We start from the raw sequence: 19,634 nt of genomic DNA, 5'->3' as shown, positions 1-19,634 counted from the left end.
ATCCTGCCAATTGTTTTTATCTTGACAGCGAAGCGCCATTAAAAGAACGTGGAAAATAATAATTAATTTTTTTTGTAAAATTGTTATTAAAATATAATGTTTATAAATATTAGGCAATACCGACACCTTGCCGAACTTTACCGCCAAACTTTAGCGAAAACTTGTAAAAAATAGGTATTTATTTTAGTAATATTGTTACAGAACAAAGTTGTAAACAAGCATATTAAACCAAGTATTTTAATACAACAAACACTAAATTCAATCATGCAGCGACAGTCGCTAAAGGGATTTCCAACATGTTTTCTTTTAGGTCAAACGGTTGCAAATAGGTCAGAACAATTCACTCTGGAAAACGCCATGATTGGACTTTCGGCCGCCTATTCAAACCAGGTGGGTTTGTAACCTTTTAAAATCGTGCGTACAGCATTTATGAATGTGTGTGTTGGTTAAGTGTGTGAGTGTACTGCATATGTGCGCCTGTGGTTTTCCGAAAACGGCCAAAAGGTGCAGGCGATTCTTTGCGGTCTGCGGAAGGACTTTTGTACCTTAGGAGTCAGATATGGAAACAGAAGCCAAGAGGTATGTTTTTTTATTTTTTTAGTTTTCTGTCTGCTGAATAAAATTTTTGCTATGCACTTCAGGATGTTAACGAGGCGAAAGCTCGAGTGACCATGGAAATATGAACAACGAATCACCGCGATACAATGCATATTATATTGACGACATCACACCCTCAACTATACTTTTTGGTCGACAGCCTATGTTGGCTTTGTAATGCATATGAATAAAACTTCCTTTGTTCTAAATTTAGATCTACAGAAACTATTTTTTGTCAATGTATACACTTTTTGTCTTTAACCGTTCTGTTTTTATATTGGTGCTTTGTTGTATATATTTATCATTGTGAATCATTTTTTGCTTGAAAATTGAGTTACGTATGTCCATGAAGTTATCGTTAACCACACTTTTACAATCGAGACACTGAATAGGTATATATGTGCACCAACGTTGTTTTTTAATACCCACACACTCGCAGTGCAATATAATGGCGTCACACCATATTGTCATAACGTTTCCTGAAAAAAGAGACTTTTTTAGGAAGCACGGTTAACGGGGGTGGCTTTCAGGTGGGATGTAGAGAGAGAATTGCGTCAGAGCTTACTTTTAACAACGTTGAAAAGCGAACGAACATAACCTGGGTTAGCAGACGACCACACTAACCTCAAGGAAAGTTTCTCAGCAGAAGGATTGATCAAGAAACTGTCAGCAGAAATGTGAAGCTTTTAAATGTAAGTTATGTTTCCGCACAAAAAACGTCATTCTAAAAGAACTAATGTACAAATGTCGAAAGGTGTAATACGTTGTTTTTTTTACTTTTACGGATCGAATCTGATTTTTAACTGACAGCAATCACCTTTGGAAAAAAAATCTTTTTGAACCTTACGTTTGGTAAATATTAATGAAAATAATCTACCTAATTAAAAAAGAGGTTTCTGAAATTAAGTTCATAAGTTAGCGGTTCAGTTCGCGCTCATTACTGCTTTTTGGACTGCGCGAAACTAAAATAAAGCCAACAAAAGCGAAAACCAAGCACAGGCGCAAACGCATTTGTAACATTCCTAATTTGCAAAATTTTCACGATTTCGGCGAAGCACAGCTTTCTCTGTAAGTCGAACTTAAACAATCGTGACTTGAGTCGCGGTTAACGATAACAATAACATCCTTGCCGATGCCTTAATCAAAACTGCGTGGAAATTAAATAAATGAGAATGAAAGCTTTACAGCTTAATTCTGGTCACTGTATAGGTTGTTTGAAATTAAAAGAAGATGGATATTATTTTGGAAGACTAGGTAGTTTTAGCACACAAATATCGAATTTGTTGTTGGGCGTAAAGTGCACCCAGCTGAACTGTTTTACATCGGAAACGTTAAGTCACGCGTAACGTAGTCTGTTGTCGCACAGAAGCGGCTATAACACGAACAGTCGAACACTAACGAACAGAACACCTGATGGATTATGACTCAATGCGCTTAAAATGTCTTTATACGGATCACACAAAAAGGTGCAAAGTAGATTCAATCAAATATGAAGAAATTGTTCATGCAATCGAGCTTGGCAGTTACATCCAATTGCAATAAATTTATTTTTACACAATGTAACTTAGAATGTCGCACTGACAAAGACCCAAGTCATTATGAAACTATAATCGCGAAAAAAAAGTTATCGATATTACAAATAGGCATACAGGCAAGTATGCGAGAATTGTAAAAATTTAATAATATTAAGATTTTTGCTTATTGCTTTGCTTTTAGTGTGTATTATGGGTGATTGTTATGCTATCCCATTGTTGTTTTGTGGAAATCGTGGGATTTTGTTTTAGTGTATCGCATGCTAAGCACGACTTGAACGACAGACTTTAAATTCACACCTGGATGGAAATTATTACTAAATTAAATAATAGTTTGAAGATGTTAAGGGGCTATGGTTATGATCTAAACGCAATATGGGCTGGTTATCTGGATGGACTATTTAAAACACGTAACACTGTTCCTAATGAAATCTTGGTGTTTTTTAACTTGTCTGATTCATATGTTGTACTTAAAAGATATATTTCAGGGGTTCAATTATGAAAGCGAGCTCCCTCCGACACTCAACCAGATTCCGAAATACCTATCGAATAAGGTCGAAATATGAAAATAAATTATCCATTTTAAAAACGTCAGTATTAACATATTTAAATTCTGAATAAAGCAACTTTCTGTCTTCCAAGGTGCTATTAACTGACGTACAAAAGTGTTTGCTTATATTTCCGCGATAGGCGGACATTGAAGTTTCCATGGGCCAACGTAAAGGAAACTGAGTTAAGGCATAAATGTTTACATCGTTTGCCGGGTTTCCTAAATTGCTTTCTGCTTGTCTGTTGGGCTACATCAAAGTAGTTAAGTGGGATTTATTTCATAAGGAGTTGTGGAGTTTAGTTTCAAGTAAGACCCAAAGTGTTAGGAGCTTGTGATAAGACGTTTATAAACGCACAAGTGGATATAAGTGAAATATTTTCAGAAGCAAAAATCGTTTTGTTAAGTGTTCCAGCAAATGTTGCCCTTACTTTAGTATTTTGATATTTATTTTACTAATTAGGTTTCAGGTTTAGAGCAAAACGTGGGGAAAGGTCAGGATTTACGTAGACACTGTATAATTTTTTCAGCCCCTTGTTATCTCGTGATAAGATCGAATGTTAAATGTGGTGGCGAAATAGCATGCCACAACACTGCATGTACGCGGTTTGTGACGCAATAAAGACGGTATATCGAATCACCTTTAGTCACGAGCATGCACGTGCGCAGTACGTTACGGCGCAGGTTTACATGCGGACGCGATCGGAAGGAAATCACCAGGAATCGCAATATGGTTGCGCAACTTTTTGCCAGCATATTAACTCTGGGAATGTCACTAGCGAGAATATGGCAAATCGCCTCTTGGACAAGAGCGTTTTATGTTTTTCGCTGAGTGCAATAAAATCCAGCGTTTCATTTGTGCTGGTAAACTAGATAAAACTGAGAGTTTTACGAATCTGGTAGGGCCACATTATAATTTATTTTTGCTTAGTGTATGCATTGGATACAAGCGAAAAGCAGTGAAGTACAGGTTTCAGTGCATGTTATCATTCGGCCAAGTAACCGGTTAGAAAGACTAGGCTTACTTCGTCACTATTTTGTTCTCAAACGCATGAAAACACAGAAGGTATATGTTTACCACACTTGGTCGATAAATAGCAAAAAATTCGTGGTTAAACTAAACTATGGTGTATAAGTGTGTAAAATAAAATATTACTTTGTGCAAATGAAGAGCATTGTTGTAAAAAAATGCATTGTGCAAATGAAGAGCATTGTTGTTTCGGGCAACAGATAATAAGGGCAACAAATAAGTTTTGCTTATCCTTTGTCTGCGACATAAAGGCTAATGCTGTGCTCTTTCCTAAAACTTGTCGAAAATCAGCAAAGCCACGCTGAACATCGTTATAACATGCTCTATGTTATACCATGCGCATAAATCTAATAAGCGATGAAAGACGGTCATTACACACATTTAGTTGACAAACTGTAAAACGTTAACACAAACTGTAAAACGTTAACATAAAAAAAAACGTAAAAAACGGATAACAATGCTTAAAACAAATTGCAATAATACCTCTTTAACCTTTCGCACAACTGACAACCGTGATTTCAGTTTAAAGTAGAAATAACAGCAAATACAGTGCGCGAAAAGAAGCACAATCCAGAGTGTAGGGCGATAAGAAAGTCTAATATTCCACAGGCAAACGCTCTAAAAAAATGGACCCAAAAACAAGGCCACCTGCAGGTCTGAAGTTAACAGTACGTAGGGGGGACAGCGTGCTAAAGGCGTAGTTTGACGCAAACACCGAATTTCCATTAAGTCGTTGATCGCATCGATATTTTTTATGATGCTGTGTTTAAAATGTGGGCCTCGCTTGGTGCTGTTGCTTACTTTTTTTGATTACCGAAATGGAAATCTTAATTGTTATTCTATGAAATTATTAGTTGAAATGTTCGCCAACAGGTTTGCTGATATGTCCACCTGTTATGTCACTCCTGTGCCCATTCTTGCGTTTTCTGATGTTTTGCCCAGTTTCCCCTATGTAGATTGTTCGGGGACACTTGAAGCTTGTCATGGGTAACCAGGTTGGTCGTATCACAGTTGTAATTTCGGCATTTAATGATTCCTGTTGATATTTGACCACAGTTTCAACAGTATATACCTTCTAGTAACGGTTAACAAAAAACTAAGCAACGGCACCCCAGAGAGGCTCACATTCAAACTGAGCAAAATATAATGTCATCAAGGCTGGGCTTAATGTATACTGTTAACTGCACACCTCCACTTAAACTTGTTTTTGTGTCTACGTTTTGGCTAACTCGTGCCTGTGAATAAGTTTTGTACGTTTTATCGCCTTGTACTCGCGCTTGTATTTGTACCTGCATTCTAATGGTTTTTATCTCTAGTTTGACCCATGAAGTAACACGATGTGTCGTTCAGTGCCAACTGATTTTCAGATTGACACCTGAATTGCATCGGATTTTCAGATTTACAATTAGACACAAGGCTATCAACAATGAATAAAACAAATCGCAAACAGTAAATCCCTATTTGTTGGCATTTGGTTTAGTTTAAAATTTTCGACTCACTTTGTATGTTCGCGCTAAACATTTCGTTCACACATAAGCGATTTAAATTAAGGGATATAATTAACAAAAAACTAGTATGCAAAACCGAGCTTAAAGCATACTACAGTACTACCAAACAGCCGCACATTAACGTCTCTAGAAAATCCTATTAGGACGTTTAATAATTTAATTACGGTATGTCAGAAATATTATTGCGCACTCGATTTTCAAATATTGTTGCATCATACTGTATGTAATATCGTGTGAGATCTAACAAACGTTCGTTATAAAAGATTAAGCTTTGTTGCCCTTAGAACAATGACGGTAAAGGTATACGTCTTGAAAAGTGTTTTTCTCGTGGTTGTAAAAAGTAGTGACGCCCTATAAAAGTCGTGTAATGACAACTTCCCATATCGCACATAAAGAGGATCCCCGTGTCATGGCGGCTTTAGTTTTAAAAAATAGTATAGTTGTCGTTTTGACAAGGTTTTCAGAAAACAGCTACCAAACTGCTTATAGTAATATTCTTTGTCAACCCGCTAGCATGAAGTACATCAGTTTAAATGCATTTTGCAGCCAATGAACGAACGCTTAAAATTGTATTGTTTGCGATCATATCGCATATCTGGGTGATAATAAAGTGCATGGATTGCTCAAACTATTTCAAATTGGCAATTAAAATTTGTGAGCTTGTCGTTCATCTGTATTGATAAGCCTTATATTTGAAACATATTTAAACAAACAGAACCATAGTCTTTTTGCTGTTTACAACGTTAACATACTGCAGAGATTCGTAACCTTTCTTACTTTTGGGCGCACAAGACATTTTAAAACGTGGCGGCAAACCTGGCGAGCGCAAATTAATTTGAGTATAGATGTATTTCTCTTGAATTGCTGGCATATTTACTAAATAGGCTTCATAGTTACATATCTTAAAAGTACTGTGGAACAAATGAGCTAAGCCGAATAGAAAAGTAAAAAAATATATGTTTTTTATATCAAAATATTTTTGCTTGTGCCCGCGGCGTACCTGGCAACCTTTCAAGGCGCACTATAGTTAAGAAGCGCTGACATACTGTATTAAACGTTTATGAATTAGCAGTATCGTTTTTTCAGGATTAACTATACAGCAACACCATGGCCTAAAATGATTCTAGTTGACTTGTAGATACGCTTGTACACTTTTTGAAAAGCAAGTGTGAAGTAAGGGGAGTTACACATCTTACTCAGTTCTGTTTTGTCAATTGCCCCTTTTATGGTACATGTCAGAAAAGCTATTTTGCTTCTCCAATTAATTTGATCTATACCTACATTAATATTAATAGGGAGTTGCTCTTTTCATCATACGCAAACCCACATATCTGTTTATTTTAAGAGATTATTTTTAATTTACAGAAACTTTCAAAGTAGAAGGCGTTCTAGATCGAAGGGATGTTATCTTTTTTCTATTTGTTAACGCTGCTTTTAGTAAGCTTTTGGCGAACGGGAAGTCCTTATAACATCGACGTATCGCCAGGAGCTGTGACGCATTTCACTATCAACATAACCGGTTCATTAACTAAAGAGAACTACGCCGGATACAAGTTATCAGCTTCAGTTAATGCCACATCGTTGAGGTATGTCACTCTGCATACACTTTAATGTCTAAAGTTACCTTAATTTTTACGACAGCGGTTCTGATTATGACGTGAGCTTTTTTCTAAATGAAACCACGTTACGCAATCTGTTGCACGCAATAATTACACCTTTTATTTGCGTTTCTCCTTAGGTTGCTCGCTGGGACACCGAAGTATTCCAGGAATAAAGAAAAACCTTACCTTTCAAACGGATCGGTCGTCGAGTGCTCAGCTTTACTGCACTCGCAAACAGACGAAGTTGATAACGCGAGTTCAGGGGCAAATGTGACAAACCACAATACAGGTAAACAGCTGAAATTTGGGTATTAATTTTCGAAATTTCCGTTTTTCGGAAAGAAACTTTATTTCGCTTTTGGTTTTATTATTTCAAGTTATTTTTTCGTATAGTTAAGGGATCTGAACCGGTACGTCAAGAGTGTTAACTTTATTACTGAGATATGCTATTTTACCAAACATAATAGATTTACAAAATAAAATACCAATTTATTCAAGAAAGCGATGTTTGCCCGAATCGCTCGGGTACGCATACACACATTGGTGATTACATATTTATTTTTGAGTTAGGGTTGGGTTAGCGTTGGGTTCGGGTGAGAGCATTAGTTAATTTAAATTGAATATTTTTTAGCTGGGTAAATAGCCTTCATTTATAATAAATTATACGTATTTAAACTTTTTACTTGTGTCTGCAGGGCCTCTTTTAATAAAATAGATTACGGATTCAAAAAGCTATATCGCTAAAGTTTCTGCGAGTAATGATTTGCCGCCTTATCTAAGTAAAACTTTTTTCATGAAATTTTTAATGAAAAATATTGGAATGTACTTTCAAGCAAACATTTCCTATGCTTAATTTAAAGCAAACATTTCCTGTCATATGCTCAATTTTTGTCACACAGCGGAATGGATGTCGCCGCCTACCTGCCAAACATTGCTCACAGCAAACGATTTGACTCTCGGTTCTCGCCAGGAAACGATATCCGACCACTTGGGATTCACAATGTTCCCAACCAACGACAGTCAATACGCTGTAAGCGAAATATATAGCACGCTCGATTTTTTGGAAAAAGAGCAAAGCACATAGCAATTCACATATTTTCATGAGTTTGTTCTTGTCTCGTTGCATAATCTGGCAAACTTTAAGTAACTATAATGCCCCATAACGTGTTATATAGCAACTTTTTTCTGTATAGAAAAATGTTTTTTAGTTAGATTTATTCTTATAGCTAATAAAAACCATCTCTGTGTCAAGTGCTAACAATCGAATTAATTTATTTTAACTATATACAGGTGTGTGTGCCTGGGAGGCAAAAAAGATGCCTTAACGACAACTTTACACCGGGAGCGTGCTACACCGGGGCAATTTCAAATTCACTGAGTTTAATCAAATGGGGAGAAAAATGTAAGAAAACTGTATAATTTAAATTCCTACTCTAAGTGTCAAAGTAAATCTAATCTAGATTCTAGACTTCATAAATTAAATATAGGCCATGTTTCAGATAACGTCTTAGCCCGCAGCATCGCCTAACTACATATTTTGCTATAGGTTTAATGACGAGATGACGGAGAACTAGTGTCCGACATTCCAGCTCTAGTCGATAAACCTAATGCGTTTTAGTACATTTAAATTTCAAAGTAAAATTTACTTGGTTAGATTGCTAATCATGGCTTAAATTCCTATATTAATCCGGTATTGGAACGGCACTGATAGAACCATAGTATCAAACGAGTACCGATACTACCACTTGGCATCGGACATCGGCTCCGATCCGATATTATCGGACATTCCTAGTTCGTCTAATTGTTTGATTTGGCCGTTATGTATATAATATTATTTTTTTTAAGTTGGCAACACGGCACCTACAATATAAGAAACCTAAATTTAAACAATAAAATAACCCCTAAAAAGCAATCTCCAAGCGTTTCAAGGCCTCATGGTTCCAAACTAACTAAGCATCGACTTTCAAACACTTATATATGATTTTAAATTATAAGGAAGTTTGAGCATGTAATCGTTATGATTTGTAAGCAAAAAGGATAATTTGTATTTTGTTTAGCAGAAATCGCAAGTTACCTTATTAATGTTAGCAAAACGTTTCAAAGGAAATTCTTATCAAAACAGCTTGCTTCAAAAGCTACGTGGATCTCATGTACTTGGTTGATAGTTCGGGGTCGATATCTGCGGCGGACTTTACCACGATGAAGGGCATTTTATTGAGCGTATCGGAGAAGTTTCAGGGAAAACTGGACGCGACCCAAGTGGGAATACTTCAGTACGGTCAAAACTCGGCAAGAAAGTAAGTTTAAAGTTTGGATGTCAAACAAAGAGAATGGAAGTTAGATTGGAATGATTTGATGTTTACCTTTGACATCTTATCTATTGAACTTCAAATTTAGAAACACATTTTTGCTTCCTGGATTCACAAAAAAATATCTTAAAAATAATGTTCACCTCAGTTTCACATATTACGCTTTTCACTCATTGTGCTTTTCTTCGTTTCAACTTTACGTTTTTTGAAGTCCCAACTACGCCTCGTTCAACCGCAAGTACTACAGAACACCATTGCAACTTGGTGAGTGCCAGGATGTGACCTGTCTGAAAACCGCCATCGACACAAAAATGAACCACATGTATTCGGCAAACACGTTCACCGCCTTGGCCATTGAGAGAGCAGTCAAGGTAGGCCGCAAAACACGTTTAACGTAAAGAAACTACTTACCGGCTCTTTGTTTTGTCGCACTTTTCCTCCTAAAACAAATTTTAAAATGAACTAGTCTTTCCATTTTAAATAACACCATTTTTTAATTGTCTTGTTAACCACAAGATTGTAAAGCTCGTATAATTAGGTATTCGTCTAAAGCAAGGGTTCTCAATTTTTTGGGGGCTGCGTACCCTTTCGACCTATCTGCAATGCATGCATGGCAAATAATGAACTGAAAATACAAAGCACCATCTGCAATAGAAGTCATGGGTGGTTCTGGGATTTTTGTTTGAGGGGTTCCTTTACAAAGTTACGTCATACCTTGACGCCATAAAACGAATAATCTACAAAAACTCTTGTCCTCAAGCAAACCCCGGAAAAAAAAACGCAACTGAAACCGGTTACAATAAAATTTGCGCGTTTATTGCAAATGAGCATCGCAAGTAATAATTGGTTGTATTTTTTTTTAATTAGCAAAGTTTTTAATTTACAAGGACACGTGACGCAATATGCACACTAATAAGATTATTCGGTGTTTCCCAATCATTTTTATACTCGTGCCCCTTGGGCTCCATATTATTTTATATTGCCTCCCTCCCATTTTGCTTTACTGATACGGTATTACATATATGCCTGTAGTACCTAAATAGATAGTTGGCTTTTAATCGTTGTCTAACATTAGACTTTAAAAAGTACGAAGAAACGTGTTGTTCTCACTTTGTAGAGGTAATTTGAAAACGTTGGTTATGGTGAACTGAAATAATAGTTTGCTACTTATATTAGCGTTCCATTTAATTGTGATTTGTTGATGTCTCGCAGCTAATCATAAGCATGCACAGCATGGTAGTTTTATCTTAAAGGGTTAAACGCTGCAGTTGGTAAGCTTAGATTTTTTTTTGCTTGTTACCAAAATCTTAGCAACGGTTTTAAATAAACTTGCCCGCTTACCCCCTAATTTTTCCTACCAATGGGGATAGGATATATTTAAATAGCCAGGTAATATATGAACTCAAATATCTAATTTTTCCTACCCATACCCCGGTTTGTAAACCCTTGGTCTGAAGTAATATTCGGCGTAATATTGTTGTTGCTATATGCTTTACCAGATCGACTTCGCCAGTTCAAAGAACAAAGCAATATCGAAGAAGATCCTTGTTTTAATTACTGACGGAATCGCCACCGACAAAAGTAACCTCATGAAAAGGTTATAAATATATCATTTAAATTAGTGATTCCCAGCCTCTTATTACTTGGTGATTCAGTGTTATTGTCATTTATTCACATTGGGATGTAAACTTTTTAGAAGCGAAAGAAATGATCCACATTACGTAAACCCCACTTAAGGAGCAAATTATGTTCAGTTTTGTGCATAAAATGCAGATAGTTGTTTAGACAAGGCCTAGGGTTTCTTACCGTAACCCTCGGCACCGGAGTAGTCTTCGAGTGGTCACGAGCATAAACTATTTTGAAATATACTAGAGGTAAACCGAACTTTCTGGTTTCAATATGAGTTTCGAGATCTAAAAATCAAACCGAAATGAGCCAACTATTAAAATACGAACACGCAAAATGTCCCCATAGAAAACTATAAAAACAGTAAATCATTCGCTGTCTCTCCGCAATAGCCTCACGACCAACTGGTATGGTATGGGAGTAGTTTAAACAGTTATATATAAATAGAATGCTAAGACAAGTTTTACGCTGCACATCGTCTTTATCAATTTGCTACGAACACCCTCAAATAACATACAACCCTTTTAGGTATTTTTGAGTGTTTCGCTTGTTAGCCTCGTGAAAAGTATACGATTTAAAAGCCTTAACTTTCTCCGTCTCAGCTACGCGCTTACCCAAGAAAACAACATCACGGTGTACGCGATTGGCGTTGGGTCACAGGTCGACAACAGCTCGTTGAAAGAAAGCGCCAACGGTGGCAAAAGCTGGGACCGTGTGTTGAACAGCGCCAACTATAACCAACTCGAATCCGTTTTGGGTAACCTAACGCAACAAATATCAACAACTACGAACGAAGGTAACTATATAGTTAGCCTTTAAAGGTATACAAGCGAATAACAAATGGACGTCATCAACAAGAGTTGCATTATAATATAGTATACTGTTAATCTTTGCTAAAATATAAAACATATCGGTTAAAATTAGGTTTGTTTTCCAAATTACAGGACAGAAAGGTAGCGTACCAGATATCCGACATTCATTGGAAAATGCTCTGTTTGGAATGTCGGGACACCTTTCAAAGGTAACTTGTTGACAGGTTTTCGGTAACGCATAAAGTAATCAAGTAAAAAAACTTTGCTTGTTTTTTTTTACTTTTTTACGAAAAATATTTAATTGTGACTCACACTAAATTCAGTTGTTTAAACTTCAAAGTAACTTACGACCTTGTACAAACGATTAACTGTTTTAAGTTGAATTCTCTTCGCCTGAAACCAAATAATGCTTAGCAATAAAAGGTGGTGGGGAATCTAATTGATTCGCACAACATTCCGCACAACCATGAATAATTTTTAAATTGTGCATAAATTACTCTAAGCAAACAAATGTTAGGTTTAACGAGCAGAAAACCTTTTATCAAGATTGGTGAGACGTGACGTCACATGTAGACGCTCCATATAACAGGTGTTGAATGTGTGGCCATTTTTACGGAAGGTAAAAATCATTGTAATATTAATTGAGGAATATTGAATATAAATTGCCAAATATTGTAAAGTCAACTCACGGAAAAACCTTTATATTAACCTTCAACGTTTTTGTTACAGTTCAATTTTTTAAACATAACTGTAAAATAAATAGGTTAGGAATCGCAAGCTGTATCCCTCTATTAAGCAATAGAACTCACGTGATTTACTTTGTTCCTTTTAGACGAGTGGTCAAGTTGTGATGGGCGCAGTAGGAGCCTACCGGAACGTCGGAACTATAGTGAAATATTCAGGAACAGATTTAAGGAATCCATACCTTTTCACGTACGATCAGATCAAGCACAACTTGCCAGGCCTGACTAAAGACACCTATGACTCTTATCTGGGTAAGATCGAGTTTTGAAACCCGTTTCATAAAAATCATTTTTCGTGTAGTGGTAGCCAGTGTGTCCACTCGAAATATGCAACAAATAAAACTGATGACGGGTCTTTACGTTTCATTTATCCTCGTTTAGGGTTTAGGATAACTAGTGGCAACTACAATGGTGGAACTTCCTCGTATATTGCTGCTTCGGCACCAAGATATCAAATGGTGGGATCGGTAAGACAACTCAATAAACAACAAACATTTCAGATATTGTATGTAAAAAAGTAAATAATATTATAAGAAAGGTTGACAAACAAAAATTAAAGCTCTACTCGGATATTGAAAACTATTCAAAAAACCTATAAACATCATTTGCACTTTGAGTAATTGGTTATCTGAGAATGGTCCAATAATGTTAATTTAATCATTTTAATACTTTAAGGTGATTTTCGTCAACGAATACGCAACAGCATCGTCTCAAAACTACACCCTTTACCCATTCGATTGCAATTGTACGGGCACGTTCAGTCAGCTGGGCAGTTATTTTGGTGGTTCGTTGCTGACGGCAGATTTAAACAACGACGGCCTGGACGATTTGTTAGTGGGGTCGCCGCTTTACATCGGTCAAACCTACGACGAGGGAAGGGTGTTCGTCTACATGTCTCAGGGGACCAACACACTTCAGTCTTGGGTAAGATCAATGATTTCGACCAATCATAGATGTATTAACTTTTTAATGGCAAATAGAGCCATAATGCAGAGAATCGAAGCGAAACGGAATAAAATAAAGTAAAAGGTTTTTGCAAAACGTAAAGCAAAATTGTAAAACATGCATTGCAGTGTTGTAATGACTTAAGTCAATGACTTGACTTAAGTAGACTTTAGTCACTGTTTTCAAATTATTTGACTTGACTTTAGTCTTTTAGACAAATGACTTGACTTGACAGCCATTGAGTCAAATGACTTGGGTTTTCATTTACCATTTTCACATAAAATTGAGCTATTATCGCAAATTTGGCACATCAAACGATTAAATTGCTTCATGATGTTTTTTGTCCTTTTTTTTTTAGTTGAATTATTGCTTAAATCGGACAAGTTTACCTACCTGACTGGGGCTTGACTTGGGAAACTGCTAACTTGGACTGGGGCTTAACTTGCTATTTTTTAAAAAAGACTTCAAATGACTTGACAGGGACACAACACTGTGGTAAACCACATGATGATACTTCGTGTCACGAATGTTGTAATTTTTTTATTGGAAAACCATTTTATTCTAGTAAGACCTTGCCATAGCGTTATATCTTGCCGTCATGTTTATAACAATAGCATAATCGCTTAATAACCTGTTAACCTTTAGACCGACAGAGCCTATCGACCAACTGAAATCAGTGGAAATAAGGAAGTCGGTGGCAGGTTTGGCACTACAATGACATTGGCAGGTGACATGAATGATGACAGTTACAACGATGTTGTAATTGCGGCCCCAATGGCGGAAAACGGAATGGGAGCAGTCTATTTATATCTGGGAGGCTCAGACGGAATTTCCGCGCAATCGTATCAGGTAGAAAAGGTGTTAAAATAACAAAATAAAATTTAAGCCCCAAATGTGTATTAATCAGTTCCCTCTTCTTAATTTAAAATATTTTGAATATTTTATCAAATTTAAACACATTTCAAATACACATGTTTATAAAGTATAAACTTGCCAACATACTGACAGAAAATATCAGCGTCCAATCTCGAAGTGAGCGGCTTAGTTAACTTTGGTTTATCACTGGAAAGCAACATTGATCTAGATGGGAATCTTTATCCAGATCTAATTGTTGGGGCGCCAACCAGTGACAAAGTCGTCATTTTCAGGTAAATATATCGTATTATTATTTTACATTGCATGTCACCCCACACGGCTAAATGCACAGTTTGTTTTAGCCTACAGAACAACCTTTTTCGGGACTCCAGCCATAAGATCAAAATAAGAACAACATTATAGTAGGAATAAAACACACATCGGAATAAACCAAAATAACGCCTATACCTAACAGTATACTAATACAAACAATCGGACTAGGACCTAAACCCGTGGAAATAAACCTAAATGGCCAGAATCAGGCTTATGCAACATTTTAGCTAGCCCCAAACCCCACCCCTAAGTACATAACAAGTTCTTATTCCGTTGTAGATTTTACATCGTATTTGGCTTTATTGTGTCGTTGGTTTTAATACTGTGGTTTAATAGTTTTTTGCTTTAGGTCTTATTGCTTTGGTGTTATTGTGTGTTTCTAAATCGCACCAACACAACATATAACTCACTTGGTTAAAAATGATAAATTCGGGGAACACACTGAAAACAACTATTACAGTATTCGCGAATTAGCCTGATAATTTACTTTAGGTAGACGTAATCCCCCATAAAAAATGTCTTTAAAGATTTCCATGTTTACGTTGTTTATCTGGTTTATTTATGTTGAGTAATATTTTTTTACTTCAAAATAATTCAACACGTTTTCTGTGTAGGACAAGAGCACTGGTGAAGTTCAACAACTCTCTCACGTTCAGTTCTCCAAGCATTGACGTAATAACCTGCCTCACACACAGCAATCGCACTTGCTTGTTTGTTCAAACTTGCTTTCAATACACGGGGAAATCAGTGGAACGAAATATAGGTAGGAAAGACTGTTTTAACGATGTATTTAAATGATGGGGTGTGGTATTGATTTTCTTACTTTAGATTTCAAAAGAAGGCAAAATTTACCCGGGGCGTAATCACTTCTTACTAGAATGATAACAAAAAACACAAAATAACTTGTTAGGCAATAGCTGAAGTATAGATTAAGTAAAACTCTTGAGAAATGAAAATAGGAACCGTGATAATTTTTCAACTATACCAGCACCGCTATATATTTTTTTAACATAACATATTGAATTCTTGGTCACAACATTTTTCCTTACATAAACAGTTTATAGAAAACGAAAACAAAAAACAGGTTGAAAAAAATATATTTTAAAAATTTGTTTATATTGCCTGATATGTTTTACTTCCTGTTTTTCTAAATGAGCTTACTGGCTCTAAGTCACTTGTGCCTGAGCACACAGAAAAGGAGCGGTACGTTTTCAACCAATACTATAGCCGTATGTGCCATTTATAGACATTACTTACAACGTATCAATCGACCAAGACCTTCGCAGAGTTCATTTCTTATTGGGCAGCGCATTTTCCAGCAAAGCAGAAAACCAACAGATGACTCTAGCCAACGATGTTAAAAAATGCCACGATTTTAGAGTTTTTATTGCTGTAAGTTATTTGTAAGAAAATAGTGATACTTTTTCATGGCTACAAGTTTAACAATTATTAACTGGCATGACATTTCAGCACGGAATAATGGATTTTAACACCCCGGTCATGGCAAAGATGACCTACAAACTAGCCAAAAGTCATATCACAAAACCGCTTGCCTCAATGGAAGAAAAGTAATCCCCAATTTGAATCAATGATAATCTTTTAGCAGTAAAACTAAAAATAGTTGCTTGAATTTTAGAGTTTCAAATGCGACAAGAAGTAGTATATCGTTCGCCAAAAGTTGTGGAATTGATCAAAAGTGTCATTACGACCTCCAACTTACTGGAAAATTAACCTTGCCTTCTGCCAACTTGTCAGGGTAAGATAAGTTTTAAAGGATATCGTTAACTCGATAGTAAATATTTAAAAGAATAAAAAAACTGTTACATCTACAGTAGAGGTGGGCAACCTTTTTAGCACAAGGGCCAGTTAGGAAATGTAATTCTTACAGGAGGTCCGCACATCAAATAAACACTAATTCATATTTTCAGCTTTTACAAGAAAAACTAATGAGCTACTAGGCTGCAACTACGGCAGTTTTGTCAGTGCTGTCTACTTGTGAATTCGGAAATAACTTTAAAAAATAATTCCCAGTGACACCTTTCTCGTACGGATCGGCTCAGTACAATTTAATTAACAGCCTTAATTCAACCAGCTGTTAAATATAACATCTCAGTCAATATGCGTGGCAAAAGTCTGTTACATCTTGACCGTACTAGACAGGTGTAATTGTTGCAAAACAATTGTTTATCTTAACAACGTGACACAAGTAAAACTTTATGAATAAAGATTATTTTGTAATAGATGTTTCCCACTCGAGTTCAACTGCATTAGTGTAGCGGTGTAGCCTATGTGTTACATCGCACTTCAAACAGGAAGCTGATAGAGCAAAAGTCCCAACATGGTGCACACTTATGACATTTAGGGAAATATAGCTGGAAGAAGTTGAAGGGCCGCACAATAATGGAAAAGGGTCGCATGTGGCCCACGGGCACGTTGCTTAACCCGGATGTACAGTGACTTCTACGCCATTAATTAAGTTTTTTAATATTGATTATAATTTTTTTTCTGAACACATTTCGAATACAAAAATTGAAAAGAACAATACCAATGGTAAATGCTAAATTTCTAGAATTGAATCAACCACCAACAACCGAAGCACGTTGGTTATCTCAACCAGAGAACCAATAGTGGTCAAAGTTAATTTTACAAACAAGGGGGAGATATCTTATGGAACGACAGTATTTGTCAACTATAGTGAACAACTTGTCTGGAAAAAGGTAACTATAGTGACACAAAACATTTAGTTTAATGTTGTTGCATATTAAGTTTAAAGAACTGCAAACAGTGAAGTGCTGTAACTTGAAATTAAACTGAAATAGGTTCTTTGGTTTCAAATTTCAACTCAACCGTTGTAGTCAAAGGGTTGAAACCAATCACCAATTACAAAGTAAATTTTTATCCAGATTCTAAATGTTACAAGTTCTAACGCTGCTCATCAAAATTGTGTGCTTGATTTGCAACCGGACACAAGCAAGGGTGGTTCCAAAACAAAAGTGCTGACTTACGAATACGACAAAGACCTAAAGTCTGTCATGCAAAATGGAGATTGGGTATAATTTGATTTTGGTAAATTCGTGTTATTATAATAATATGGTAATCAGTTTAAGCATTTCGATTAAAATGTGGAAGACAGTCTCGTTAGACGTTTTAACACAATTGACCCCATACGCTTTTCTTGCATTACAGTGCTACTTCGAATTTCAACTTAGCACTAGCATATTGAAACAAACGGCAACGCTCGGAAACGTCAACATTTCGCTTCTTGCCACATCCCGGTAAGAATTTGACTGTATTTTGTTATATCTAACACTATGCAAAATAGGAAATTGGTCACTGATTATCTTGTCATAAATTTTGGCAAAAGTTGTTTGCAAAGCGTAATATTGTTTTGAAACACTAGTATACAGTCCATGCTAAATACTTAGTAATTATGTTGTGAAACACTATAATGTAAATGCAATAATATATACACTATAATGTAAATGCAATATATATATTACTTACAGGGTTGACGGAATTAAAGGAGATAAGAACGCCACCGATAACTCCTGGCTTTCAACGCACCCTGTCGTCTACGTTTCAAGCGTAAAGTTGAACAAGTGAGTCGACGAAATTTTAAACATTGTTTAAAACTTACCAATCTTAATCCACTGCGATTTGCAGGTTAATTATCGATCCTGGTGTGGTTTTTAATTACACGAAATCGAACAAGACAATCAACTCAGTGCAGGAAATCGGTCTGGGCGCAAGCAATTTGATAGTTTTAGAAGGAAAGGTGAAGGATTGACCAATAAGTTTAACTAATTAGTTTCATAGAAATTTGTCTGCATTGGATTTTGTCAATTTCCTGAACATTTTTTTACAGCTGGAGGGCACAGGTTTTTCCGCTATACCTAGTTCGACTTTTTCTCTACTCTTTCCAAGCCGACTGAAGGACTTCCCAAAGCAAAGATTGTTGTATGCAACTCGCGTACAGTGTGGTTCATCGCAGGTGAGTTTACTAACTGATATTCAAATTTGTTTGTGAATTTCTAAATCTAAAATAAATAACCAACCACATTAAATAACAACATATTTAACACATTAATATCACTAACCTTAAATGAATCTTAAAAAAAAAACTGATAAAGAAATTATTTAAAAAACAAATAATTTTTAGAGTCCAGTCGATTGTCACTGCAGTCAGGAAAATATCAACCCACTAAAGTTACATTCTTCAGCGGTCGGACAATCGTATATAAACGTAACAGCCATCGCAAATCCAAATCCCCTAGCAAATACAAACTTCGTAAGTAACACTTTACGTTAGGCATTGTTACCTTTATTTCTAACAACCAGTTACATTATACAAAGAATAATTTAATAGTGTACCACAATATACTTTAGTCCAGTGGTTCTCAACCGGGATACTGCGACACCCTGGGGTGCCATTTTAATGCTCAAGGGTGTCGAGAGATATTTGAGAATCTTTAAGAAACGTATTTTCGCTCAACTCTTACGACTTTTTGTGTAATATTAGAGTGTAATATATCCATTTATAATTTCCTTTGCTATGTAGAGTTGCTGTGTGTTGTTCCAGTTCCGTTTATTGTGACATTCTAATGATTTACCTACGGAAAAATCTTGTAGGGTGCCGCAATCTGTTTGTTATTTCTGAGAGGTGGCACAAGCCATAAAAAGTTGAGAACCACTGCAGTGTTGTTTTATAAATTGTTCTGCTTTATGTTTTTAGGATTGTGGAATGAATGCTTCGAATTCGGTTGAATGCGACAAAATTACTTGCCAGGTCGGCCGAGTTGCCTTCGGGGACAAAGTACAATTCAATGCCGAGTTTCGCTTGTGGACCCAAACATTTAATCTACCAGCGGTAAATATAAATCATGCATGGCTCGCAATTGAAAAACAAAACTCAATTTTCTTTTCGGCTTATTAATATAACCTAATTTTTTGACAAATATATAACGATTTACGCAATTTTTTGTATTTGTATTTTACTATTTGTATTTGTATTTTACTAAATAGAGCTATAAAAAAACAGGTTTATTACTAATGTGACTGTTACCATGATTCAATTATTCTTTAATCATGTGCATACCTTGCAGAACATCACTACTGTCACAATGACTTCTCAATTGAGTTATAACACGATGAGTTCCCCATTTATCGTCGACAAAAATGGACGACGACCCTTATTGA

The 19,634-nt window shown here is 36.0% G+C and overlaps 1 protein-coding gene across 1 annotated transcript; it reads left to right on the top strand.

The window, feature by feature from the left end:
* The first annotated feature begins 1,179 nt into the window (after positions 1–1,179).
* On the top strand, positions 1,180–17,992 carry LOC146132292 (integrin alpha-11-like). Its single transcript, XM_083397265.1, has 23 exons — positions 1,180–1,289; positions 6,580–6,800; positions 6,953–7,104; positions 7,715–7,845; positions 8,106–8,217; positions 8,938–9,112; positions 9,336–9,495; positions 10,624–10,721; positions 11,353–11,546; positions 11,695–11,771; positions 12,395–12,557; positions 12,687–12,772; positions 12,981–13,229; positions 13,896–14,099; positions 14,259–14,398; positions 15,053–15,201; positions 15,685–15,830; positions 15,909–16,006; positions 16,075–16,194; positions 17,008–17,155; positions 17,342–17,504; positions 17,625–17,713; positions 17,945–17,992. Exons 2-21 carry the CDS (start codon positions 6,616–6,618, stop codon positions 17,492–17,494), a joined length of 2,940 nt encoding a protein of 979 aa, XP_083253391.1. The 5' UTR covers positions 1,180–1,289; positions 6,580–6,615; the 3' UTR covers positions 17,495–17,504; positions 17,625–17,713; positions 17,945–17,992.
* Positions 17,993–19,634: the final 1,642 nt, after the last annotated feature.

The sequence above is a fragment of the Ascidiella aspersa genome, chromosome 9, assembly GCF_963924565.1.
Source record: "Ascidiella aspersa chromosome 9, kaAscAspe10.2, whole genome shotgun sequence".
NCBI lineage: Eukaryota > Metazoa > Chordata > Ascidiacea > Phlebobranchia > Ascidiidae > Ascidiella > Ascidiella aspersa.
The sequence above is the reverse complement of the archived record's forward strand: the minus strand, read 5'-3'. Positions and strand labels throughout refer to the sequence as shown.

Excerpts from the sequence above, each read along its gene's own strand:
- LOC146132292 (XM_083397265.1), top strand. The coding sequence starts at position 6,616 with ATGTTATCTTTTTTCTATTTGTTAACGCTGCTTTTAGTAAGCTTTTGG. Across the intron at positions 7,105-7,714 it reads TGTGACAAACCACAATACAG|CGGAATGGATGTCGCCGCCT; the intron begins GTAAACAGCTGA and ends TTTGTCACACAG. Across the intron at positions 11,772-12,394 it reads TGTCGGGACACCTTTCAAAG|ACGAGTGGTCAAGTTGTGAT; the intron begins GTAACTTGTTGA and ends TGTTCCTTTTAG.